Source organism: Pelodiscus sinensis, chromosome 8 (genome assembly GCF_049634645.1).
Source record: "Pelodiscus sinensis isolate JC-2024 chromosome 8, ASM4963464v1, whole genome shotgun sequence".
NCBI classification, from domain to species: Eukaryota; Metazoa; Chordata; order Testudines; family Trionychidae; genus Pelodiscus; species Pelodiscus sinensis.
In genome coordinates, this window is record NC_134718.1 from 1,914,723 (window position 1) to 1,940,488 (window position 25,766).

General features: G+C 52.7%; 1 protein-coding gene across 2 annotated transcripts in view; it reads left to right on the plus strand.

Moving 5' to 3' along the window:
• The window catches only part of FBXW4 (F-box and WD repeat domain containing 4), a 95,073-nt gene that overhangs the window by 15,405 nt on the left and 53,902 nt on the right, over positions 1-25,766 (plus strand). For both annotated transcript variants that reach the window (XM_075934514.1, XM_075934513.1), the window contains exons 2-5: positions 7,730-7,825; positions 10,058-10,243; positions 11,806-11,938; positions 16,080-16,174. In XM_075934514.1, coding sequence (XP_075790629.1) covers positions 7,730-7,825; positions 10,058-10,243; positions 11,806-11,938; positions 16,080-16,174 — 510 coding nt within the window. The remainder of the gene's footprint in view (positions 1-7,729; positions 7,826-10,057; positions 10,244-11,805; positions 11,939-16,079; positions 16,175-25,766) is intronic.

The window sequence follows — 25,766 nt, forward strand, 5'->3', positions numbered from 1 at the left end:
TGATGAGGCGGCTGCTAGATGGGACCTAACTTCTCAGCCTGTCAAATCAGGAATGCAGAGCACTTTCCGGCCCTGCAGACTCTTGCGAGAGCTCTTTTAAAAATGGAACTTCTCTTTGCACAGGCTGGTCTTATTTCTTGGCGCTGGGGGGAACGAAAGGCAAACTAAGCAAGCTCTCAGTGTCTTCTCTGGCCTGGCTTTACTGATCATAAACGTCCCCGCTGTGGAAGGCTTCCTGGGGACGAAAGCTGTATGTGTGGTGCTGTGTTAAAATGGGTCACATGCCCAGGAATGCAGTCAAATTTTAAGGGTGGCTAAGTGCCGGAAAGCATAGACAAGGGGAGGGGGGGAAAGGAGAGAAAAATGAGCCCCGGGCTATGGAAGGAAGGCTGGGAAAGAGAGAATCTGGCCAGGCCGCAGGGCCAGGTTAGAGATTCCTACATGCATTAACAGCCACAGGAGATGTTTATTTACAGGTGGCTAATCTTTTCTGGGTGCTCTGTCATTTTAAAAACAATATCAGTTCTTGGGAACTGGACTGGAGGGCAGCTTTGGGATAGGTGAGAGGGGTTACAGAAATCTGGGGACTTGTTCTTGTCTGGTAAGATTCCTTCCTTCCTCTTGCATCCATTGTTGCTGGTAGCTGTCTGCCCCTGAGAAACACAAATACCATGTGCTTAAAAGGGATATTCTGATCACTACCTCGGACTGCAGAGAGACTTTCAGTTTGTCTTTCATTTTCATAATGCTCCTCCTACTGCACCCAATATGCAATTCGCCTTCTTGGCTACAAGCATTTCCAGCAGATCTAGAGAAGTGATTATTCCCTTTTATTCGGCGCTGGTGAGGCCGCATCTGGAGTACTGTGTCCAGTTCTGGGCCCCCACTACAGAAAGCATGTGGACGCATTGGAGGGGGGGGTCCAGTGTAGGGCAACCAAAATGATGAGAAGGCTGGAGCACATGACCTACTCAGAGAGGCTGAGGGATTTGGACTTATTTAGTCTGCAGAAGAGAAGAGTGAGGGGGGATTGGAGAGCAGCCTTCAATTCCCTGGAGGGAGGTTCCAAAGAGGCTGGAGAGAGGCTGTTCACAGTGGTGACAAATGACAGAACAAGGAGCAATGGTCTCAAGTTGCAGTGCGGGAGGTCTAGGTGGGTTATTAGGACAAGCTATTTCCCTAGGCGGGTGGGGAGGCACTGGGCTGGGTTCCCTAGGGAGGGGGTGGAATCTTCATCCCTAGAGGTGTTTAAGACCCGGCCTGACAAAGCCCTGGCTGGGATGATTGAGTTGGGGTTGGTCCTGCATTGGGCAGGGGGCTGGGCTTGATGACTCCTGAGGTCTCCACCAGCTCTGGGATTCTAGGACCTCCAGGACACAGGGAAAGTGACTTAGCATATAAACACTTGAGAGATGGGATTGTAAAGTTGGCATGAAGTCAGATTTATTTATAGATTCAAATATGGATCATGACATTAAATGGTGGCAAAGACCCACAAGTGACTAGAGATTTGGGGTTTTTTTTTGGATGTCTGATTTGAGACCTGGTGAAGCGGGAGAGGTTTTCAGAAAGATCCTAGTGCCCTTCTCTGATAATCAAGCCTCTTAAGGAATGCAGGGCCTCTGAAGCACCCCCAGATGTTGGCCATTTTTTAAAGTTCTACCATGTTGTTTTCCAACTCCACTGGCTTTCTCATGCAGTTACATGCAGGTGGCTGTTGCTGTCCTGATGGCAACTTCTTGATTGCGATAATTTGATATGTTTGGCACCTCTTTTCAGTTCTCTGCAGCCTGGTGTAGGGAGTGGAATCTTTTTTTTTATTTTATTCTATCTCTTTTTTTCCCATTTCTGAGATTCTGCTAGAGTTTCCCTAGTGCAATTACTACTAATATGGGATGCAAGGGACAGTAAAAAAACAAACATAGGGTAGATTATGAAAAGAAGAGTCCGTGTCCCTTGGAATACCGTAATGCCCAGAGTCTAGGCCGGCAGTGCGTACAATGCATGGCTATGCCATCGGCTGTGGCAGTCAGTCTAATATTCCTGCAGCAGAATTTTTTCTCTGTTACAGCTGTTGTTGGAGAAGTGGCTGTATAAAAATGGCAGGTCTGCTCCCTCTGTCTTCTGAATTGTCTCTGCTGGCTTTCATGGTCGGAGAGTTAGTTATGGCTAAATCTGGCTCAGGTATTCTTTTCTGCCTTGGACACAATCAGGAGAATTTTAGCTAGATTCCAGGTGCTGAATCTTTCTCTTTGATGACACCACTGGCTTATAGTCTGTTTTAATGTGTGCTGCTGGTAGTTAGAGGAATCATCTCACAGTTGTCTAAACTCATAGCGAGAGAGTAAATTTGGAATTCCAGGAGGTGCTATTAATGCCTTTGCAGAATATTAGTCAGTTTTCCTGAGAAGTCCGTCCTTGGTTTCTAACTTGGCCTTTTCCTCTTTGGATGGAAACTTTGCATGGGCAAAGTGGTTTTGCTTCCCCTTGTGGGGGCATATGCCCAATTGTTGTTTGCTTCACATTCATAACCGTACATTAGCTCTTGCTTGGAAGGGGATCTGGACCAAAAGGGCTGTGATTGAGAGTGATTTTGTTTTTGTAAGGGACACCTGGCAGTCTGTGCGCCTCTGAAATTGCCTCACCTCAATATTGCGAAGTCTGGAAAGTCCCATCTTAAGGATAGTAAAGGCATCCCTGTTGTTTTTGAAATGTACTTGACCGTTGTTTCAACCCTGCGTGACATAAAATTGGTATCTGCAAAAATGATCTGTGGATATCTGTGTCCATACCCGGGGAGGCATTTCTGCGGACATTTAGGGCCCCATTGAGATCATCTTGTATTGCACAGGCCAGAGATCTTCCCCAAAATAATTCCTAGAGCAAAGCTTTTAGAAAAACATCCAGTCGTGTTTAAAAAGTAACTGTGATGGAGAATCCACCACAGCCCTTGGTAAGCTGTTCCAATTGTTAATTACCCTCTGCATTGAAAACTTGCACTTTGCTTCCAGTTTGAATGTATCTAGCTTCAACCTCCAGGCATTAGATCGTGTTATACTTTTTCTCTGCTAGGCTGAAGAGCTCTCTATCAAATTACTATTCCCCATGAAGGTACTTCTAGATTGTGATCAAGTCACCCCATAACCTTCTCTTTGTTATGCCAAATAGGTCCTTGAGCCTCTCACTACAGTGTCTGGTTTCCAATCCTTTAATCTTTCTTGTGGCTTTTCTCTGAGCACACTCCAATTTTTCAAGTTCCTCTTGAAGTGTGGACACAGAAGTGCTACAATAGTCCAGTAGCAATCTCCATACTGCCCAATTACAGCGGCAAACTAACTGTCTTCTGCTACTTGAGATTCCCCTGTTTATGCATCCAACGGCACATTGGCCATTTTGACCAGAACGTTGCAGTAGGAACTTGTGGTCAGCTGATTATCCATCAGCACTCCAAAGTCTTTTTTCAGTCACTGCTTCTCAAGACAGTGCTTGTCCCGCCATGCTGGAAGTACGACCTCTCCTACATGTATGACTTGACATTCGGTTATATTAAAACGTCTGTTGTTTGCTTGTGCCTGTTTACCAGAAGATCCATATTGCTCTCTCAGACTCAGGTCCTCTTCGTTATTAATGACTCCTCCAATCTTTGTTACCAATATTGAATTTATTTTCTTCCAGGTCACTGGTAAAGATGCTAAATAGCATAGGGTCAAGAACCGATCCTGGCAAGGCCTCTCTAGAAACACACCTGCTTCATGATGACTTCCTGTTTATAAGTACATGGTGAAGCCTATCTGGGGATTTTGTAGCAGGGTTGTGTGGAGCAGGCAGGAGGTGTGCCTACACAGTTGTGTGGGGAAGCACAGAGTGCTGTAGCAGGGGTACTGGGAATCAGGATAGAGGTGGCTGGCAGAATTTGGGATGGGGAGGGTAGTGAGTTTGGGGCTGGAAGGACAGGTGGTGCTGCAGGGCACAATGGAGATGCCTCCGTGTCCATTTCATAGTTTGCTGACACTTTCTGGGCTCCGCTGCTCACTCTCATGGGAAGTAAAAACAAAATAAAAATGCCCTCCGAAATAAATAACTGCCCTAAACGTAGTGCTGTAACCGCTCACGTGTCTGGAGAGGCCTTGCTCGTGAATCCAGGGCTGGAATGCACAGAGCAAGGGCGGAAGCATTCCTCTGTTTCTCATGGCCTTGCACTTACCTGTTTGAGCAACTCCTTTTTCCTGTGGGACTAAAGCTAGGAGAAGCGAGGCAAAGGTTCCAGTGCTGCCTGCATACTGCCTGGGCTGGTTTTCCCTCGAGAGGATGAAGGGCAGGGATCGCTGGATCCCGCCTCTGTGTTCTGTCTAGGAGGCTGCAAAGTTTCTTCTTCTCCTTATCAGTCCAGCAGACACTACATTTAGATCCCAGGCGCTCGGATGATGATGGTTTAAATAAACCTTCCTTGGCCTGGGCAGACCTCCTTTCCTCTCTTCAGGGGACTTGCAGATCTCCATGGGCTGCTTTTGGAAGGGAATCTTCTTGCCACCTTCACATTTCTGGGGGGGGTGGCTGAAAGTTGAGAACGAAGCAAATGCTCATCTCTGTGCGTCGATTGGCCTGGGTCAGTCATGCCTGGAGCTGAGAATAAAGCCCTCGCTCACAGAAAGCAGAGAGCAAAGACCTGTTGGGTCCCACCTGTCCTGTGCTCAGGAGGAGCCAATGCAAGATAACTCTTGAGCGAGTGGGTATGGAACTGGACCCTTTCATCTGTGTGTGCGCACGTGCTGCTTCGAGTAGACAGAAGGGGGATCCTTTTCCATCCGGTGTTTGAAGACCATTGGAAGTGGTTCCTTCAGCCGTTTGGTAGCTTGTGGGTCTATTGCGGGGAGAGGAGCTGTAAGGAGTGAGATGAGAATCCTTCAAATTAATCTGTGCTGTTCAACTACATATTAACGAACTTTACCTTCTTCAGGATACGTCTACACTTAAAATGCAACACTGCCACAGCTGCAGAGCTTCCACCTTTCAGTGTTGACGCTGACTGCAGCAGTACGCCTGGTTCTCCCATTGCTGTAGTTAATCTGCCTCCCCAAAAGGTATCTACAGCGATAGAAGAATTCTTCCACTAGCCTAGCGCTTTCTACACCGAGGTTTAGGTGGGCATAGCTAGGTCTCTCAACTGGGTGGATTTTTCACACCTATCAGAGATGTAGCTATGCCAATGTAAGTTCCCTGTATAGACCAACCCACAGTGCCAAGAGAGTGGTTAGGAAGGCTGTGTAAGTAAGGGCAGGAGAGGAGAGGTGTAGACAGGGGACAGTGGTGTAGGGCTTGGAAGGTGTGGACAAGAAATCCCCCCTTGCCATGAAAATTAAGGAGAAGTCAGTGGAAAGACTCAAACAAGGGAGTTACTGCATCTGAGCGGAGGGCATGGAAGATGCCTCCTTTAGCAACGTCAGTTTTGGCTGGAGTGGCAGGCACTGAGGTGCCAGGAGGCTGGAGAGGAGCTGACCAAGTCATGGTCGGAGAGGAGAGGTTGGCAGTTTAAGAGCGGAATGAGAGACCAGGCTAGAGAAAGGGAGTAGCTGTGACCACGGGGCCAAGAGAGGTCTATCAGGAGCAGAGTGTAGGGGGAACCAGCAATTCTGCTAACTCTGGAATAGCCACATGCTGGGTTTAACAGAATATTACTGGGGATGATCAATGTATGGGGTTGCCAGCTTTGGTTTGGGGCTGCGAGTCACTAGTTGAAATGCTTCGATTACTGTGTTTAATCTCCTGTCCAGTGGGGGATGCTAGGCGTGTGGAGCTCATCACATTCCATTTTGCAGCATTCGGTCCTGCCTCCTGTACAGCTCCCGCGGTGCTTTCTGGAATGCCGGATACTGCGGTTCTAAATCAGCCATGGGCTACCTGTCCATCGGGGTTGTGTGTATGGCCTGCGAGGGGTTTTGGTTGCCTTTGCTCGCGGGCAGGTTCGCCACTTTCTGCTGGTTTCTGTCCGCTTAGTTTTCTTTCCTACTAGTATTACTAAAGCCGTAGGCACATACAGCAAGGGCGCGGGAAGTGAGGTATGGGCTGCTTGCACACAACATTGACTGTGAGAGCCGTGTGCTCCCTCTGCATCCAGTCACAGTGGCACGTAAGCACAGTTAGTAAAACGACCTTATCCTGGGAGACCTCCTTGGCTATGACAGTCTTATGGCCCACTGAGACAAAGGAGGCCGCCCATGCGGCCTGCTCACTAGCCTGGGTTGCCCATCTAAACTCTTGCCTAGCCTTGCTGGGTACTACTGAATAGCTACTTTATTCCACCCCAGAGGCAGCTGCAGGTCAGCAGTGGATGTATGTGTTTATGTATCGTGGGTGGGTGCGATGGATCCGGTTGCGAAATAGTTTCTTTTATGAACTGTTTTTCACTTGCTTGTAACCAGACCCCGGTGCATGCTGAGGCCATGACATCTGCTGCAGAATTGAGTTTGTTTGCCTCCGAGTGTGTGGGGTCATGCTCCTAGCTTTGACTGCCGTCTGAAAAGTGTGGATACGAGAAGAGATTTTTCTGGATAGTCGTTGGCTCTTTAATTTAGTAGAAAAAGCCATCACAAGATCCAGTGATTGTAAACCTCAGTTAGACAAATGGAGGCTAGAAATCAGGTGCCATTTATAATAACTAACCACTAGAGCAATGTTTTCCCTAGGAACGTAGAGTGTTCTCCGTCGCCTGTGGTCTTTCACAGTCACTCCTAGATGCCCTTCTAGGAGTTGCTGTGATACAGACAGAAGTTCAGGGCTTGTTTCAGAGATGATGTGGGAGAGGTTCTCTGGCCCGTGCTTCAGGCGGCCAGACTAGAGGATCATAACTGCCCTTCTGGCCTGGTAACCCACGACCTTCCCAAAAGACTTGCTCTTTGGGCTGAACTCTTTCATGCTTGATCTCTGCCTGAAGAGCAAATCTTCAGCAAGTCTGAGTGGCATCCCTTGGAGCCTCCTTCCTCTGAGGCGGGAGTGGGGCAGGAGCAGTCTCTTCCCACCGCTAGAATACAGTTCTTGGCATTTGTTTCTAGGATAAGGCTACACATTGAGGGGAATGGGGCCTGAGTTTAGCCTTCATTGAGGACTGGGACCTTTGCTTAAAAGCTGGCTTTGATTTACCGAGGGCGGGCGCTTTTGTAACTTCCAAGCGGCTGGAAGTTCCCAGCCAGCAGGTGTGCACGGAATGCTTGCTGTACTGAAGCTGCAGGGACAGCTAGTGAAGGGCTTGGTTGGGCCTTCCTCTGTCTGGATACCCCAGGATGTGTGGGGAGGGGATGGTGGGAGTTCTTCCTTGCCCACCCCCATCTGCCCTGCCCAGGAAGCAGTCCTTGGTCCTGCCCACACTCCCGGGTGCAGTGCTGACCAGCCCCCCGGGGTATGGTGGTGGTGTGAGCAGGGCTGTTCCCTTCCCTTTGCATTGTGACGGTCGGGCTGGTGGGAAGCCTGCCACACCTGAAAAGTAAAGGCAGGCCCTCTTCGCGCTGCACTCTCCCCATGCGGTGCCTAGCCTGGCTCCCGACAGTAGACTGAGGACACGCTGCTCCCTTCCAGGCCTGGCACAGTCGAGGTCCCAAGTTTCCAGCTAGCCTAGTGCGTGCTGGTTGGTTACTCACGGAACTGGAGCAAGAACCGGACCATGGCTGGAGCGGGTGACATCCACATGGTGCATCCATGCTTGGGGCTCACGGTGTCTGTCTTCCTTTGTCTGCAGAGCGGCTGGCATCCCAGTGAAGGAAAGGGTGAAGGTCTCTCAGAACTGGAGGCACGGCCGCTGCCGGCGGGAAACGCTCCTGAAATGGAAACGCAAGCAAGTGCCCCTTTCTCTTTACCCTGTTCCGTGACAGCCACTGGGTTTTTCTCTGTACTTTGATTTCAGGCTGTTCTCCCTCCCCCCATAATCTTTAGGGTCCTACAAGTGACACAGAGGAGGGGATCCCCAGTGGTGCTGTCTAGCCCAGCAGACACCAAACCCGAGAACCCAGTCAATAAGGAGCCCCTAGTTCTTCTCTCAATGGTAGGGCTTGGGTCAGATTCCAGCCCTGGCAAATGCATTCTGCTTCCCCAGGCAGCTCTAGTTGGACACAGTGCTCTTCGCTTCGGGCCCTAAGCTGTTGAGTGATTTGCCTTCCGAGCCCTGTCTGCATCTTGTCTCATATCACTGCCCGGCTTCTAATTTGTCTCTGACAAATGAGCGTGCTCTGCTGCTCCCTTGCTTCACCTCAGGTCTGCCATAATCCCTTGAGCTAATGCAGGCCATGCACTCCTCTCCTTCGCGGCCCTCCTCACCGTCACTTCTTTTGTATGCTGCCTTCCCCTGCCGGGCCCCCACCTGGCCTTTGTTCTGGGCGCAGGCCGCACATCTGAAAATCTGAACTGAACTCCTTCCAGGATAGCCAGCGGTGCATGTAGCAGCAGGCCGAGGCTTTTACTCCTTGTGGGCACTGTGTCCAGAGGTGGCAGCGTGCCTTGTGAAACAGCTAGGAAGACCAGATCCCGTGCTCGAGAGCCATGCCTCCTGCAGGTGCAGCCATAGCTTCAGCGAGGCTCAGGACAAATGAGGGAGACCTTAGATTGTCATCTGCTGGGCAGGGGACCTGCCATTTAATTTTTCTGGGAAGTGTTGTACAGGTTGAACCTCTGTGGTCCGTGACTCTCTGGTCTGGCTGGACCTTGGATGTTGCTGGACTAGAGAGCTCCAGCACAGAGGTTGCTGGTGGCTGGGAGCAGAGCCGGGCAGTGGGCGCAGCAGAGCCCACGGGACACCAAAGCCTGCAGCAGAATGGGCCGGGAAACCTGTAGGGCTGCTGGAGTCTGAGGTGGGGGAGCTGCAGCTGACAGGGCCAAGAAGGGGGGCGGGCTGCAGAGCTCACAGTTGGTGGGGCCGTGAGCGCCTGCAGGGCTGACACTGGAGCTCTTGGGGTTGGCGGAGCTTGCAGGGCCAGCGGGGATGCCAGAGCTATTGAGGCTGCCGCAGCCAGGGGGCCAAGGGCAGCAGTGCCAGGTAGCTGGGGGGAGGAGCCCAGTGGAGAGGTGCCCCCCACCCTAGACCTTCCCTGACCTGGACCCCTCCCTTGTCTGGGATTAGTCAAGTCCCGAGGGAGCTGGACTAGGGAGGTCCAACGCGTACTAGCCTGTGGCGCTGTGTGAATAGTTAGAGGTGGCAATTGTGCCGTCTTGATGTGCGCTCTTCAACAGTGCTGTGTTCCACCCGGAGGGAGCTGCATTTCAGTGGTGAATAATTTGCTCCTTGTCTGAAGTTTCCATACTTAATCCCAAGTGTTACCCAAAATCATTTGGGATGAAAAGTTCTGTAAATACGAGAGATCCTTAATAAACCGGACTCTCCAGGGACAGTTCATTATTGAATGAAGTGACCATCTAAACAACTTCCCTATTTTTCTCATCCCTTGAATTAGCTCATTGCTTTTTCTTTTCAATGAGTTGTTGACAAAGGTAGAAAGTTAGCTCAGTTGCATCTGAGAGACCCACTGACATGGCCCCTAAAGTAGATTGGGGGGAAGCTGGATAGTCCCTTGGATTAGACAGAGGTGCAGGTGTGAAGGAAGGAAGAGGAACTCTTGGGCCACTACCTCTGCAAAGGTGCCATGGCCACAGGCAATGTCTCCTCTCTCTTTTTCCATCCTTGTGCAGAATACATTTTGTGCAGGTGTGAATGTGCCCCACCAGTAGAAACACACGCTGTGGGTGCTCTGCTAATCAGTTGGGTGGCTTTTGAATCTTTCCTGGGTGACTGCCCAAGCACTCAGCTTACAGGGACCAGTGGCTGCAGGGAGCTTGAAGTATTTAATATCTAAGTCTCTAGATTCCTTAGCTTTACCCTCTTCCAAAGGCTCCGTTCTTGGCCTCTTCTTCAGGTCTGGCGCCTTGGTCCGAAAGAAGCCACAGCAGTGCTCTGCATGTATTGGGAGCGCACTTGTTTCCCATGGGGGCTGGTAGACTCAGGCCTGTCCTCCTGAGACGATAACCCCGGGGTGGCCAGCAGCTGTCTGACTTGTTTCCTTTGTCATTGTCTCTGCAGCCTGATGCCCTGGATGCATTTAGATGGCGAGTATCTCTACCTGTCCCAAGCAGAAGACATTCGGGCCTACCGGCTTCGTCCAGACAGCGCTGGTCTGCAACGCCGTCCTCAGGCCATCTTCTCTGGCCACCAGGAGGATGTGTGTCGCTTTGTGCTCGCCGGTTCTCACCTCGTCAGCGGAGGAGGGTAAGCACAGGGCTCTTCAGCTGCACCGGCAGAGCAATTCATTTCCTAAGCCCTCTGCACAAATCCATTCCAGAGCAGATGAGTGTGCTTGCCATCCAGGGCTCCGTATCCCACCATATTGAAGTCCTTCCCTGCCAGTGCCACATGCTTCTTCCCAAGGGAGACCCCTCCAGCAGTAGGAGGCGGACACAGGGTCACACCGATGTCCTGCTCGGACCTTGGTCTCTTTGCAGATGCTGCCGATAAGGGGACGAAGATCGTGCCAGGGATCTCATATCTGTTTTTTCCTTTGCAATAACGGTGACTGTAAGGGCAATGCGCCTCCACCGCTGAGGGGCATGGGCATTCCCTAGCTACTGCTGTGCACGCAAACAACTGTCATCTGCCTGGGGAGAAAGGAAAATGAATTTCTTCCTGGGACGGGAGGGGGGAGAGGAGCATGTGACCTTCCACATAAATCTGCCCTGCCCCCAAAAGACAAATTTTGTATCTGCTCAGGGCTCTCCACACACAGTCCGGGGACTCTCCCTCATGAAATACAATTCGAAAGCAAGCTGCCGAGGTTGAAAAACACACAGACGTGTGCCAAGTTGTAGAACTTTATTGGCATAATAAGGCGGCACATTGTTTGCCGCGTTAATACCATTCATGCAGTCCCTGGACCAAATCTTGCTCCTGGGCTTCTGGCTGCCCTGGCACGAGGGGAAGAGATGTGGCAGGAGGGTCTCCCTGCCATCCCACTGTGCTGCATCGTGTATGGACAGGATTCCGGCGGATTTCCCTGTAAGCTGGGTGCTTAGGCAGCCACCCAGGAGAGAGTCCAATGCCACCCAGCTGATAAGTAGAGCACCCACACCTGGCAGCATGTGTTTCTGTTGGTGGTGCACATCCACACCTTCCTTGGTGCACATGGCAACATTTATTCAGCACACGGATGGAAAAAACTAGAGGTAGTATTGGATTCTGGCATCCTCAGAAACACCAGAGGAGGGAATGGCTACTGTGCTGGTTTGTGCAGCATAGCCTTTCCTGGGCTCTGAGTAGGTTCCAGGCTGGTGAGAACATGCTGCCATCTGCAGCAGACCTGACCCCTGGGACAACTAGAAATGGGATCTGATGGGAACATACACACACACAGGCTGTGTCTACACTGGCATCCCTTCCGGAAAAGCAGGAATAAGAGATCCTCCAGAAAAGGCTTTTTTTTTCCGGAGAATCACGTCTAGACTGGCGCTTTTCTCCGGCTCATCTCCAAGCCGGAAAAAAGCGGCAGCCATGTTAATGCAAATACCGCGGGGGATATTTAAATCCCCCGCGGATTTGCCTATTCCAAAGTGCTACATTAGCATCCCTTTTCCGGAAGGGATGCCAGTGTAGACCCAGCCACACTGTGTGAGAGAGTGTGAGTGTGTGTGTGTGACCTGTTACACACACACACACACACACACACACACACACACACACACACACACACACACACACACACTCAGCATTAACTGCAGCCACTCATCAAGTGGTGATGTGTTAGAGGACGACTTCCCACTCTGGGTTCTATTTGACAGGGACGGAAATATCATCCTCTCTAAAGTCCATGGCTCCTTCAGCATCAAGTTCTCTGCACATGAACAGGAGGTGAACTGTGTGGACTGTCAAGGGGGCATCATCGTGAGTGGCTCCCGGGACAGAACGGCAAAGGTGAGCAAGAGTTCCTTTCGTAGCTGCAGGGCCATAGCAGAGACGTGAGAGGTGGGCTCTGCCTGTGTTTAATGGCGGGTAGAGTGGAACCTGGAGCCCAGCACTTGCCTCTGTGCGGGGAGCAAAATAAACCCTCTGGGACAGTCTCTGCTTGTGGGCTCTTATTTATGGCGTATTCCGCATTCTAGAAAGCTGTTTCCTAGGGTAGGTTTGTTGTAACAGGACTCAAAGTGTGTCTAGACAGTCGGGAAAATGACACTAACAATGGTTTCGCAAGGCCCTGGATTTTTTCTTTCAGTGACTTTCTTATTAAATTGGATCCATTTAGGCAGGATGTGCCGTGGAGGCGCCTTGAGGCTGGGACTTGTTCTTAGCGCTCTGATTGAGCGGTGCCGTGTTGCTGGAGGGAGCTGGAGAAGAGTTCTTCAGAGTGGGGGCCAGTTGAGTTTTACCCCTCCCAGGTGATGGTGCTCCTAGCACTTCCCTTGGGGTATAATTCAACCCTTTGAGAAGATCTCTCTCTCCAGACGTGGGTGATGTGGGATCAGGACGTAGAAAGGGTTTTCAGTTCTTCTTTTTCACGATTGGGCAGTTGCCATGTTCCTAGCAGGTGAATCTGCCTGTGACCTTTCATTATCTCCACGGTGAGCATTTCCTAGCCCCGGCGAGATAGGGCCATGCAGTCATCCCCTCTCACAGATTAGGAACCGAGGCAGAGAAGACAGGAAAAGGGAATTGAACGTGGGTCTCTCAGGTCCCAGGCTTGCACCCTGACCCTTGGACCATCCTGTCCTTGGCTTGGCTGGCTGCTCTGCAGAGGTTTAGCACTAGGTCTATGCCAGAGCTGCAATTTCTGGGCCCAGCGTGTGTCTGCTCGAATGAGTCTGAAGCTGGCTTGGCACCACAAACTGAGCTCAGGTAGGATTGTGGGGCCTGTGTGTCAGAGCAGCATGTTCTCACAGCCCCCCTGGGCAGGAGCATGACCGCCCCCCGATGACCTTGAGAGGACACTTGCGAAGGTCAAAAGGAATGAAACTTCTTTTATTTTGCCCAGTTCTGCGGCTGGAATGAGCCTCCCATGTGGCCATAATGGACAGAGGCACTTGGATTCTTGGAGTGATTTTTCTCTTGTGCACTGTAATTTCTGGGGGCTGGAAGGGGATCCGGAGCAGTGCTTTAAGGGAGCGCTAAGTGCAGCGGATGCTATTGAGGGCTCTCCCGAGTGTTGATTAGAGCTAAGCTCCGAGTAGCTGCTAATGTACATTCCTCACTGATAGGCACCAGATAGCATGCTCCGAGCAATATTTTTAACCTGTAGGAGATAGGGATGCCTTAAAAGAGTTAAGCTTTTCTTCTGCTTTTGCTGACACTAGGTGCTAAATTCCCCGCTGACGGGAATAGCCTGCAATCCTGGGCACTATCAACAAACAAACAAACACGCTGCCCCCACTTTGAAGTCTTGAAGTAAAACATTGGGGGAGGGGAGAAGAAGGGAGCTAAGGAGTCTGGAGATGGGGAGGGGGCTGTGGATCCGGGTGGGCTCTGGCGGAAGCCCACGTTGCTCAGACCTGCCCATCTCTAGGGAAGGCAGGAGGTGGGATGGTCTGAAACCCAAGGGCAGGGGAGTGTGTGTTGGCAGCCCTGGGGGAGGGGAGGCGATTCTTCCTCCCTGCCAGGAGGTCAAGGGCCTTGCCCTCTCTGCATTTCTATTGGGGGTGGGCCTACGGAGAGGGTCTGTGCTTGTGCTCCCCTAGGACAAGCTTGCAATTAAATACTCAGTAGTGGTGCAGCAGCAGGGGTGCACCCTTCCCAAGAGCCCCGGGGTGACTTGGACAGACCTTGGACGGGCTCCGGAAGCGCTGCATTGCAGGCTCTGTAGCACCGGGCCCCTGCCCCGAGGGGCTTGGACAGACCTTGGACGGGCTCCGGAAGCGCTGCATTGCAGGCTCTGTAGCACCGGGCCCCTGCCCCGAGGGGCTTGGACAGACCTTGGACGGGCTCCGGAAGCGCTGCATTGCAGGCTCTGTAGCACAAGGCCCCTGCCCCGAGGGGCTTGGACAGACCTTGGACGGGCTCCGGAAGCGCTGCATTGCAGGCTCTGTAGCACCGGGCCCCTGCCCGGAGGGGCTTGGACAGACCTTGGACGGGCTCCGGAAGCGCTGCATTGCAGGCTCTGTAGCACCGGGCCCCTGCCCGGAGGGGCTTGGACAGACCTTGGACGGGCTCCGGAAGCGCTGCATTGCAGGCTCTGTAGCACCGGGCCCCTGCCCCGAGGGGCTTGGACAGACCTTGGACGGGCTCCGGAAGCGCTGCATTGCAGGCTCTGTAGCACCGGGCCCCTGCCCGGAGGGGCTTGGACAGACCTTGGACGGGCTCCGGAAGCGCTGCATTGCAGGCTCTGTAGCACAGGGCCCCTGCCCCGAGGGGCTTGGACAGACCTTGGACGGGCTCCGGAAGCGCTGCATTGCAGGCTCTGTAGCACCGGGCCCCTGCCCGGAGGGGCTTGGACAGACCTTGGACGGGCTCTGGAAGCGCTGCATTGCAGGCTCTGTAGCACAAGGCCCCTGCCCCGAGGGGCTTGGACAGACCTTGGACGGGCTCCGGAAGCGCTGCATTGCAGGCTCTGTAGCACCGGGCCCCTGCCCCGAGGGGCTTGGACAGACCTTGGACGGGCTCCGGAAGCGCTGCATTGCAGGCTCTGTAGCACCGGACCCCTGCCCCGAGGGGCTTGGACAGACCTTGGACGGGCTCCGGAAGCGCTGCATTGCAGGCTCTGTAGCACCGGGCCCCTGCCCGGAGGGGCTTGGACAGACCTTGGACGGGCTCCGGAAGCGCTGCATTGCAGGCTCTGTAGCACCGGGCCCCTGCCCCGAGGGGCTTGGACAGACCTTGGACGGGCTCCGGAAGCGCTGCATTGCAGGCTCTGTAGCACCGGGCCCCTGCCCGGAGGGGCTTGGACAGACCTTGGACGGGCTCCGGAAGCGCTGCATTGCAGGCTCTGTAGCACAAGGCCCCTGCCCCGAGGGGCTTGGACAGACCTTGGACGGGCTCCGGAAGCGCTGCATTGCAGGCTCTGTAGCACCGGGCCCCTGCCCCGAGGGGCTTGGACAGACCTTGGACGGGCTCCGGAAGCGCTGCATTGCAGGCTCTGTAGCACCGGGCCCCTGCCCCGAGGGGCTTGGACAGACCTTGGACGGGCTCCGGAAGCGCTGCATTGCAGGCTCTGTAGCACCGGGCCCCTGCCCCGAGGGGCTTGGACAGACCTTGGACGGGCTCCGGAAGCGCTGCATTGCAGGCTCTGTAGCACCGGGCCCCTGCCCGGAGGGGCTTGGACAGACCTTGGACGGGCTCCGGAAGCGCTGCATTGCAGGCTCTGTAGCACAAGGCCCCTGCCCCGAGGGGCTTGGACAGACCTTGGACGGGCTCCGGAAGCGCTGCATTGCAGGCTCTGTAGCACCGGGCCCCTGCCCGGAGGGGCTTGGACAGACCTTGGACGGGCTCCGGAAGCGCTGCATTGCAGGCTCTGTAGCACCGGGCCCCTGCCCCGAGGGGCTTGGACAGACCTTGGACGGGCTCCGGAAGCGCTGCATTGCAGGCTCTGTAGCACAAGGCCCCTGCCCCGAGGGGCTTGGACAGACCTTGGACGGGCTCCGGAAGCGCTGCATTGCAGGCTCTGTAGCACCGGGCCCCTGCCCCGAGGGGCTTGGACAGACCTTGGACGGGCTCCGGAAGCGCTGCATTGCAGGCTCTGTAGCACCGGGCCCCTGCCCGGAGGGGCTTGGACAGACCTTGGACGGGCTCCAGAAGCGCTGCATTGCAGGCTCTGTAGCACCGGACCCCTGCCCCGAGGGGCTTGGACAGACCTTGGATGGGCTCCGGAAGCGCTGCATTGCAGGCTCTGTAGCACCGGGCCCCTGCCCCGAGGGGCTTGTGGTGTTTGGCTGCTCCATGGGCTGGGGCGCTAAAGTCGCTTGGGGACGCCCGTTGGGCGTTTTCCTGCTGGTGTGAGGCTCCAGCCTGATTGTGTTATGGAGAGCTCGGTCTGAAGGTTGGGGGAGGAGTTGTTTTGCTTCAAACCCAGGCTTGGGTGCCTGTCTCTGCCGACCTGGTGAGCTGATGTAGCACCTCTCTGTGTCTCTAGGTTTGGTCCCTAGCCTCAGGCAGAGCTGGGCACTGTTTACACACGGTGCAGACCGAGGACCGGGTCTGGTCCATCGCCATCAGTCCGTTATTAAGGTAACCAAGACTTTTCTTTTTTATCTGAACAGGTGTTGCCTGACTTCCTCCCCTTGCCTCTGCCCATCTCTGGTACTCGATTTGCAGATAACTCCCAGATAGCGGTGCAGTCAGCTAGGAACTTGAGGCGGGTGAGGGCAGGTGGCCAGGGAATAGACCACGATTGACTCACTGTAGCCTTCCACAGGGGCAGGAGTCTTTGGGGAGCACCCCCAGAGCCCCGGGGTCCCAGCTGTGACAGTGACGCTGTGGAAGTGGCCTCTGTGCTCGCTCCCTGCCTGCTCTCTTGTTCGTTTGAGCGGGCGCCAGTCTGAGCTTGTTTCTCAGCCCTCAGCCCAGATGGAACTGTGGCGAAACAAGGGAGCTCCCGTTCTGTGTCCTGCCCTCAATTGTGACTCCAGCGTCCTGCCTGCTGATGGTGACGCAGAGAGGAGTCCTGCTGACTCCGGCCCCCTGGGAGAGTGAGCTGAGTCTGCCTGGGACTGGAGCAGATTGGATGGGGAAGCTCATTAATGGAAAGGAAGCCGCTGGTTTCCAGCTGCTGTTCTGAGCTGAAGCTGAGCGTGCAGGTGAGGCACTCGGATTGTCACTGCCCCGCCCGGGATGTCGAGACAGGGTGTGCGGCAGCCGGCATAGAAACAGCAGCCTCTTCCGACCTACTGATCAAAGAGTCTGCGCCTCCCATTTCCAAGCCTGGACTGATGAGCAGCTCTGAGAACCTGAAGTGGTGTCCTGTAAAAATGGACCGGCCGCGAACTGCCCTCCATGCCTGCTGTTGCGTTGGCCTTCGTGTCGTCCCTCCTGCAGGAGAGCTGCTGCCTGTCCTGTCTGCTGGAGGGGCCAGAGGAGCTGTCAGCAACGCCTGGATGGTGCCTGTCGACTCACATGATCCCAAATTCCTCTGCAGACTGTCCTGTGTCCCCCGGTAATAGACACTGCCAGGGCTCTGCCATCCCTGAGTTTCAATGGGCTTAGTGAGGGATGCATTTGAGGCCAGCCCAATGCCAGGAATTTCCCTGGAGAATGTGTCCTCATTAGATTTCCAAGCCAGTTTTGCAGGCCCCCGCCCGTTTTACACAGGGTGCATCCAGCGGGTGACGGAGCTACACCTCCAGCCCAAGTGAGTGTCACCTGTCCCTGGTTCCATGATACTTCGAGTGCGTGTGTGTGCAGGCCGCTCTCAGAGCCATCCTCAGCCGTGGGCTGAGGCACCTGCGCAAGGTGGCTTTTTGGGCCTCCAGTCTCTTGGCTGGGGGCCACGTGGTTTTCCTTCTGCCGTGGCTGGGAAGAGCTGAGCAGTGCGCTGCTTTATTCTCCTAAGTGATGACCTGTGGCGCTGGCCTCTTGTCAGGACACTGTCTCCTCTCCCCGGCGCACACACACTCTGTCACAATATTTACCTAGCGTCTTTTCCCCCCGCTGGGTGATAAATGGGTGGCTGCAGAGCAGCTACCCCGCAAGCGAGCAGGCCCGGATCACTCGCTCGTTTCATGAGACCGCCAATCCCGTCAGCCTCCCCTCTGGCTGCCCCTCCATATTTTTTTTAAAAGAATTAGAGCCGATTAGCCACGTCATTAATTCTTCAATTTGACGGCTGATATAGCAGGGCCCGAAACACACTGCTGACCCCGTATAATGGAAACCCCGCTCCTTAGCACATTGATGATGGGAGAAGTTAATTAAAATTCCACAGAGTGAAGGTGTCGGCTAACCTATAAACCTGTCGCTTTTAAGAACAAATCGCTGCCATCCTAGAAGAGAGAGGGGATCAGAGCAGGGGCAGGCAGGCGGGTATGGGAGTGGGGGAGCAGGCGTAGGGCCAAGGGGCAAGGAGATGGACTTTCACTAATACACGCATTGTTTGCTGCTCTGCTCTCTAGCCAGGCCAGCTGTTGGGGGGTTTGTTGTCCCCGCATGAGCCCTTGGGATTCTGTACTTTCCTGCTTTGCGTGCTGGGCTGAAGAGGGCAGGGGGGACTCAGGATGTAACATGGTTAGTGCCATTCATCGGCACGAAGAGTCATTCTCTGAAGTATAATATCGCTGCATCCCAGGCGCTGCACGGCCTCTGCCCGATTCTCCCCTCTCCCGGGCTGGCGGAAAGGAGGAGCACCTCCCTACAAGTCAGCAGCTACCCCGGTGTGCTGCTGACACAAGTTCAGCATCTGGCCCTCTGTGTCAGGCTCGGCCCTAAAGTGGCAGAAGACAGAAGCTCTTCAACCGTGCACAGCTGCGGGCACAGGAAGTGAACAATGCCACCCAATCAACCTGAACCACCATGTTCTTAATTGGGGAATTGGCCAGGACACACGAGTTAAAACCCCAACCATTTGGAAAAGCCCCTTGGATTCTTTAATCACCATCATCAGTCAGCACTTCAGGCTCCCGTCTTGGTTTTCCGTGTCCTAATTCTTCTAGTCTCCTTCGTCCGAAGCATTGGAGACGGCCCCAGATGGAGATAGGGCGCTGGATGGGTTGGCACTGAGCATTCTCTTGTCTATGTGCTTTCCTGGTTGGTTCTTGCTCACATGCTCAGGTCTAGCTGATCACCGTAGGTGCGGTTAGGAAGGAGTGTTTTCATCTTGCTTGGCAGTGTGGGGTCTAGGTCAGCTTCTGGGACCAGCTGGGTACATCTCACTTCATCATTTCCCTGCCGTTGCAATTTGTAAATGCACCCAAATGCTCTTGTTTTGTATTTAAAAAATACAGTCTCAGCTTTGGACCCTATCCAGTCATCAGTGCGGTGAAAGAAGTAAAGCTAGAGTTACCGGATGGTTATTGCAGTGTCTGAAAATGTTTCTTTGTATCTTCAGATCTCTGCAGCAGCAATTAATTTTTGTGGCTCCCTGTGAACTGCATGTGTTCTGATAAAGGGCAGTTGGGGGGTCTACGTTCTCTGCTGCGAAGCTACTTTGGAACCGCCTAGAATCATAACTTCTATAGGAGGCAAACCGAGTTCCCTCCCTGTATCATAGCTTCAGTGTGCCGCCTCTGGTGGGGTTAGCTGTGTGAAGGGCACTGGTGGGCTAGATTGGGCAGGAAGTTAGTTTCATCTGTGCGGGCGGGTTAAAGGAATTTTACAAGCCTCTAAATCCTGCTGATGCTGCTCAGGCGAATTGTCCCGGGGAGCTGGAGTAGGCCCTAGATTTGGAAAGCGCTAGCACCCTGGAGCTGTGGAAATTGCCTGAAAATCACCGTTTGTAGAGTTAAGGGGGAGTGGCAAAGAAAAGCAGATGCTCTGACGGTGGCGTGAATGGTCTCTGTGCCTAGCTGCTGCAGTTTGCTCCCCATAACGTCTCCCCCGTCTCGTTGAGAGCGAGGTGGAAAGGCTCCCTCCGTACACTGAATTGCCCTTCTCGGCCAGTTCTCATCCGTCCCCGGCAGGTAGCGGTCAGGAGTTTGTCTTCTGCTGGTAAGCGGGTGGGTGGGGACCTAAGCAACTTGCCAGTGACTGGAGTTCCAAACCCCACTAGTACAGTTAGCACCTCTTGGTTGGTCCCTTTGCTGGCAACCTCAGCAGAGAGGAGTAAAGGGCTGTAGAAGTTTTATCACCTTCCTAAGCCTGGAGAGGCCCTCCAGAACTAGGGTGAGAGACGCTTGCTGCGTGTTGTGGGGTACATTATACTACGGAGCTGTTCTGTGGAGGACGAGGACCGTGCTTTTCAGGGATAGCGATCAAGCACCTTTTAAAAATGCTGCTGCATTTATTTGGGAAGTTTGAACAAATTGCCAAATCCATGCCTTGCAAATACCAGAAACAAACCCGTCCCAACGGTTAGCATCTGTTTAAAGAGACGGTAGCGGGATAGCTAGTTGTTATATCTTTCTCTTTAGCAGGTTGTCCCTGTGTTCTAGCCTGAGCATCGTACAGTATCTATAGTGGGCCGTTTCTAGTGATATTTATTAAATCACCTACCTGTTCACTGCATTGGCTTCACTAGGACTCCTCCTCCATGCACGTTTTGCACCTGTCCTGTTGGGGGGATCGGGGCAAGGAAGGTCAAAACTTTGATTGTCTGTTGAGTTAGCCCTCTCTTTATGATGCACACGGAACCATACCGCTCAGCTGTGTGACTTCCTCATTGTCACGTGATGCACACATGCCGGGGGGAGGGCTTAGCTTCACAAGTGTGGAGCTCCCTATCAAAGTTATATGGGTAAATGCATTGCTACACCTTTGGTTTCCTCTCCCTTCCTGTCTCTGCACACGCGCTCCTCTTGCATTCAGTACAGCCAGCATATCTGCTGCTGAGTGCCCTGCAAGCACCTCGGGGACTTTGGGGAAGAATGTGGGGGTGTCGAACAGGGCAGCTGCACTGCACTGCAGCTTCAAGGCTCCCAAGAGCTGGCTCTCCATTATGCTTGCTAACACCGCAGTTAAGGTCACAAATGTGCTTCCGCTTCAAGAGCCCCAGTGTAGCTACCCACTGCCTACTACCAATACATTTGCCTTTTGAACTCTGTGTAATGTGCATGTTACATTTTTTGTTTCATGCTGCTCACTGGGGTGACTTATTTGTGTTTGGGGGCCCATCCAAGTCCGCATGAAATGGAGCGATTTAAATTTGCAAAGTGAATCCAACCCTCTGGGGTTTCCAGTGGAATCGCTGCACCTTCATGCTTCATGTCTCCCCGAGGTGAGGGAAGCCAGAAAAGAGAGGCGATTGCCATGCACCATTTGATCTGGGGCTGAGTTTATGGCGAACACCCGGTGTCTGTGCCTGCCAGGTCTGGCGTGAGAAACGTTGCCGTGTGTGTCGTGCTGTCTAAATACACCTTTCCTGAGGAGAACCTGACGGTAGCTCAGGACTTTATTTTATGGCTGAGAGACTTGTCAATTGGAAAGAGACCTAGTGGACTCTGGAAAGAACTCAACTTTATCCTCAGCCCTTCAGAAATCCTGTGGCACGGAGCTAACTCCTTCCTCTCTTTCAGTGTTTCCCTTCCACATTGCAAACCTCTGGGGCCCTTTTCCAAGCAGGCTGGCACTCAACAAAGGCGCCATGAGCACACTGGCACAGCCTGCTTTTCCGATATCTCTCCGCCACAGCAGATGTGGCTCTTGCTTGCAGGCTAAGGCAGGCGCAAACCTTTGCATGCAGGTGATCACCGCCACTGAGCATTGCAGCTGCCTGAGGGCACTCTCCTCATGCTGCTCTGGGGTAAATGTGCATACCAGAAAGAAGTCAGGAACATGCCTAGGACTCCTGCCATGATTCAGGAGCATGACACTTCTTATTTATTTCCACGTCACGTGACTTGGAATAATTGGGACTGTTTTATAATGGGTGCCTAGCAGAATGTCTGAGCCACTAGACTGCAGTCATGCTGACCGCCCCACAGGAGTGAGAAATTTGGCCCAAGTTCAGATGGCGCATTCAGGATCATAACCTGTAGCTTATTCATTTTGAAAGGAAAAATTTGGCTGCCAGGCTTTTTCTATTAAAACCCCATCTCTTTCTTGCTGCAGGATATGCATTGATGGAATGACGGGAAAAGCATCACTGAATATAAAGGCAAAAGGGAGTCCTCTGGCACCTTAAAGACTATGCTGCAGGGCTTATACCATCTCATAGAGATGGAAGGGACCGTGAGAGGTCATCAAGTCCAGTCCCCTGCCCTCACAGCAGGACTAAGTAGCATCCCTGAAAGATTTGCCCCAGATCCCTAAATGGCCCCCAAGGATTGAACTCACAGCCTTTGGTTTAAGCAGGCCAATGCTCAAACCACTGAGCTAGTCCTCCCCCCTAACTTAACTCGAAATAAGCTGCACAAACTGAGCTACGTCAATTGCATAGCTTATTTCAAAATAGGGAGCATCTACAAAGCCCTCTTCCTCTGACTTCCCTTACTCCGCGTACAGTGAGGGTTACAGGAGTCGGAGTAAGAAGTCCTCCAGCCTGCTGCGTAGATATGGACGAAGTTATTTCAAAGTAGCGCTAGTTATTCCGAAATAATGTTGCTGTGTAGACGTTCCTGCACAGATTTATTTGGGCATCAGCTTTCGTGGGCAAAGACCAACTTGGTCAGATGCATGAAGTGGTTTTTACCCACGAAAGCTGATGCCCAAATAAATCTGTTAGTCTCACAGGACTCCTGGTTGTTTTTGCAGATACAGACTAACATGAATATAAAGGGAAACTGAAAATCTTTGCATAAAATGAAAAACCATTCTTGTAATTTGTATGTGTGATTCTAATTCATGAGTGGGATCAGAGAGCTCTGGCACTATGGCAGGGCCTAGCAAGACGTAGTCACTAAATTTAAAGACAGAGCAGCTGGGTGTCAGTTCTTTGAATTTACCTGCCAAGACCTGTGTCTGGGATGCTGTGTTTCTCTGGAAGTGGTCAAAAGCAGGACAGGAAACCCGAGGGAAAAGAGCAGAAGTCTGGGCTGAGCTGGTAAATGGAGAAGTTTTTGGTGTACATAAATTAGAGATTTGTAAGTAGTGTGTGTGCGCGTTTCTTACTGAGGCGAGCTCTGACCTGAGGTAAGGGTAGATGCAGCAGCAGGCCCTTTGAGACATGAATGATTTGACAGCTCTGCCATCTCTGTCCAAGACACTGTTAAGTTTGTGTCAGGGTTGGGTGGATAGATACGCACGTGTGCCTCAGAGCCAAACCTGTGCAGCGATGATCTTTGCTGGCTTCCCAAAGGCCATTCAGCTAGAACCAAGTTCTTCTAAACTTTACTCCTGCTCTCAGCAGAATTCTGTGGTGCTGTTCACTGTTTGTGTTCGGGCACTTGGCTTATAGCTGTTTAATTGATTCATCATTTAATTTTTGCGTAGATCTACTAATCTGACTTGATTCCGCATCAGCTGGAGCCTTGTCTGCAGCGATCTCTTCTTTTGATATCTCAAAGTTTCTCAGTTAGCCCGGTGTAAATCAGCGGTGCTGTTTTGAGGATTCACAACAGCCAAGGATCAGCTTTTAAGGTGCATTCTCCTGTGAATATGGAAAAAATAGCACCGCCTTCCTTGATAGATTTCTCTCTCTGTGTATCAGAATCGGACCTGCTGACGTTGGCAACGTTTTTGGGTCACTGTTTCTTGCTGTTAACTCGACAGAGCCAAAATGCTGGTGGGAAGTGAGCTGGATTTTACGCTGGCTCATGCATTGTCTTTGGAATGGCTAGCAGAGTTCCCAATGTAGGAAGTGGTGCCTGGGCTGTGCGGGTGTAACCTGGCAGAATGCAGGCGGATTGCCTAGATGAAACTCAGAGGAGAACTGAGTCTGCAGGAAGAGCCCCACTTGGCTTGTCAGATCCCAGGTGGGGTTTACAGAGTTGGCAGTCGGTAAAACATCCAACAAATGGTTCTGATTTGTGTGGAGTCTGTGAGGCAGTGAACATGGAGCTCCGTGATGATCTTTTGACAGAGACGTGAAACTAAAAATAAAATGCAGAAGGCCTTTTAGTTCGTTTGCTTTCTCTCCGTCTCCCTCAGCGGCTGAAACAGCCCTCTCCAGCCAGCGTCTGTGTGCTCTGACCCTGCTCCCCATATGTTGGAAGGAATAGCTCGGGTTTTGGTGAGACTGAGTCTTGTTTAGTTAGTGTGTGATATTGAGTTTCTATTTTGCTTTCTCCACTTGAATGAACACCCATACACATGAGTTCCCTCTCCTTCCCCCAAGCACACACACCTACAGAGGCAGCTGTACGCATTTTACTGCCTTCCGCACCTTTTTAATTCATACTCTCCCTCCTGCCACCCTTCCTTAGCTGGCAAAGTTGTATCAATTGCAGCCTTGGGGTGCTGTGATAATATTTACTACATGTGTTGCAAAAAGAAGTGTCCTTTTTGGATGGGTTTCACTGTATCAAGTGGGCAGTTGAGTTTGTCCAGTGTGTCCGTTTCTGATCTAGTGCTGTTGCGTGTTCTCCTGAGGGTGGTTTTGTTTCTTTCTTCGTGCTCAGGGGAGAAGTCTGTTTCTGAGAGCTTGGTGGATGTTGGGGGAGGAAGGATATAGCATCTTCCTTGTACGTTAACCAGCAAAGGAGAAAATGCGGCTGTCTCATTTTCTCCTGTCACGTTGATTACAGTTCAGGGGGCCGACAGACTTATGTCTTCCAGTTTCTTTTTCCAATTTGTGATCTTTGTCTTCCTTTTTCAAACTTCCAGGGGAGAGAAGGTAATTTTCCTGGACCTTGGCTGCTATTTACTTTTGCTTGGCTGTACAGCGTGCCTTTGTTTTTCCACCTTTGATCAGTGTCCTGCCGACAGATAATTTAGCAATTGCATCCCAGGGTGGAAGTGTGGAGTTAATGTTAAAATTAGTTGTTTTTTCCCCCCCTAACTTCTCTGGCTGCTGAAGCAGAGAAGGAGGTGAGGAGGGCCATAAATTCTAGGGCTGGCGATCCTGCTTCTTGCAGAGAAATGCAAGCCTCTGATGTCTCCACCACACTTTCATTAACATTTAAATTAAGGGTTTGTTTTTCAGGCGGCTTCAGAGTCATAGCCCTTTCCTGGCCTGACACATGCAAGGCTGCTCTCTCCTGCTTGCAAGCCGAGTGGACAACAGTAATCAGTGCTTATTTTCTGATCTTCCCCTGGGGAGGGCAGCGACCTGCCACGCTGCGCCACAGGTTCAAAGAGAATCCGAGCCCGAGCTGCAAAGGTAGAGGAGCAGCAGGATGCGGGTTTCACTCCTACAATTACAGAGTGCGGTGTCTGCTCCCCTCCCCTCTTTTTCAAAGAGGTGGCTTAGGGGTCTGCGGCTGTGTGCGCAGAGGCCTGTAACCATTCAGCCCCCCTTCCCCCGGCTCTCGTCCCCACCAGGACTGGGGAGCTGCGCAGAAGACGTGAGCTCTTGCCACCAGGTGGGAAGTCAAGTGGCATCTTGGTCTCTTTTGTGTAAAGCAAACAAGCAGAAATGAAGGGGAGCTGGAGGCTGGCTTGTGTCCTGACGGGGGCGTTAGCCATGCGGGGTATAGTTGTGAGGGCAGGCTGCTGAGGGAAGAATTATCGGGGGGCCTCTGGAGAGGTTTCCTTTGTGTTCTGTGCAGTTGTGGTGTGTGCATGCCCAGGCACGTGGGTGGGAGGGCCTGTGAGTTTATCGTCGCTGAAACGGGGCTCTGCGAGCCATGGGGCTGGTTTAAGTCTCACCAGAAATAAGGCCTGCCCAGTAAGCGACTTTCCAGGGTGGTGACTGGTCCTCTCTGAGTCTGAGATGCTGATGGTGAGGAGGTGAGGTGGCCATCCCTCCTTCCCTTCTCCCGAGTTTCGCCTGCCACCCCGGTGTTGCTGGGGCAGGGCAGTTGGGGAAGCGCATGTACTGTGAGATCTCAGCCCCTCCACTCCGGGTAACCTGGTGAGATGCTCTTGCCCACAGTGTAAGAGGAGTGCTGCCGGCTCCCTCTGTGCGCGGGCTTGGGAGAGGGAGTTGGAGGGCCACCCTCAGCATCTGGGGCAGGCGGCAGGCAGAGCGGGAGTGTCTGGCTGCTAGAGGCACAGCTCTGCAGACACCTGCCTCAGACGCTGAACTGATCTCTACTGCAAGGGCTCCTGCAGCCTCTGTAGGCTGGTTCTGTTCACTCTCCCTGCCAGCTGCCTCCTTTCTTCTTCTCCTCGTGACCCCCCCGCTTGCAGCATG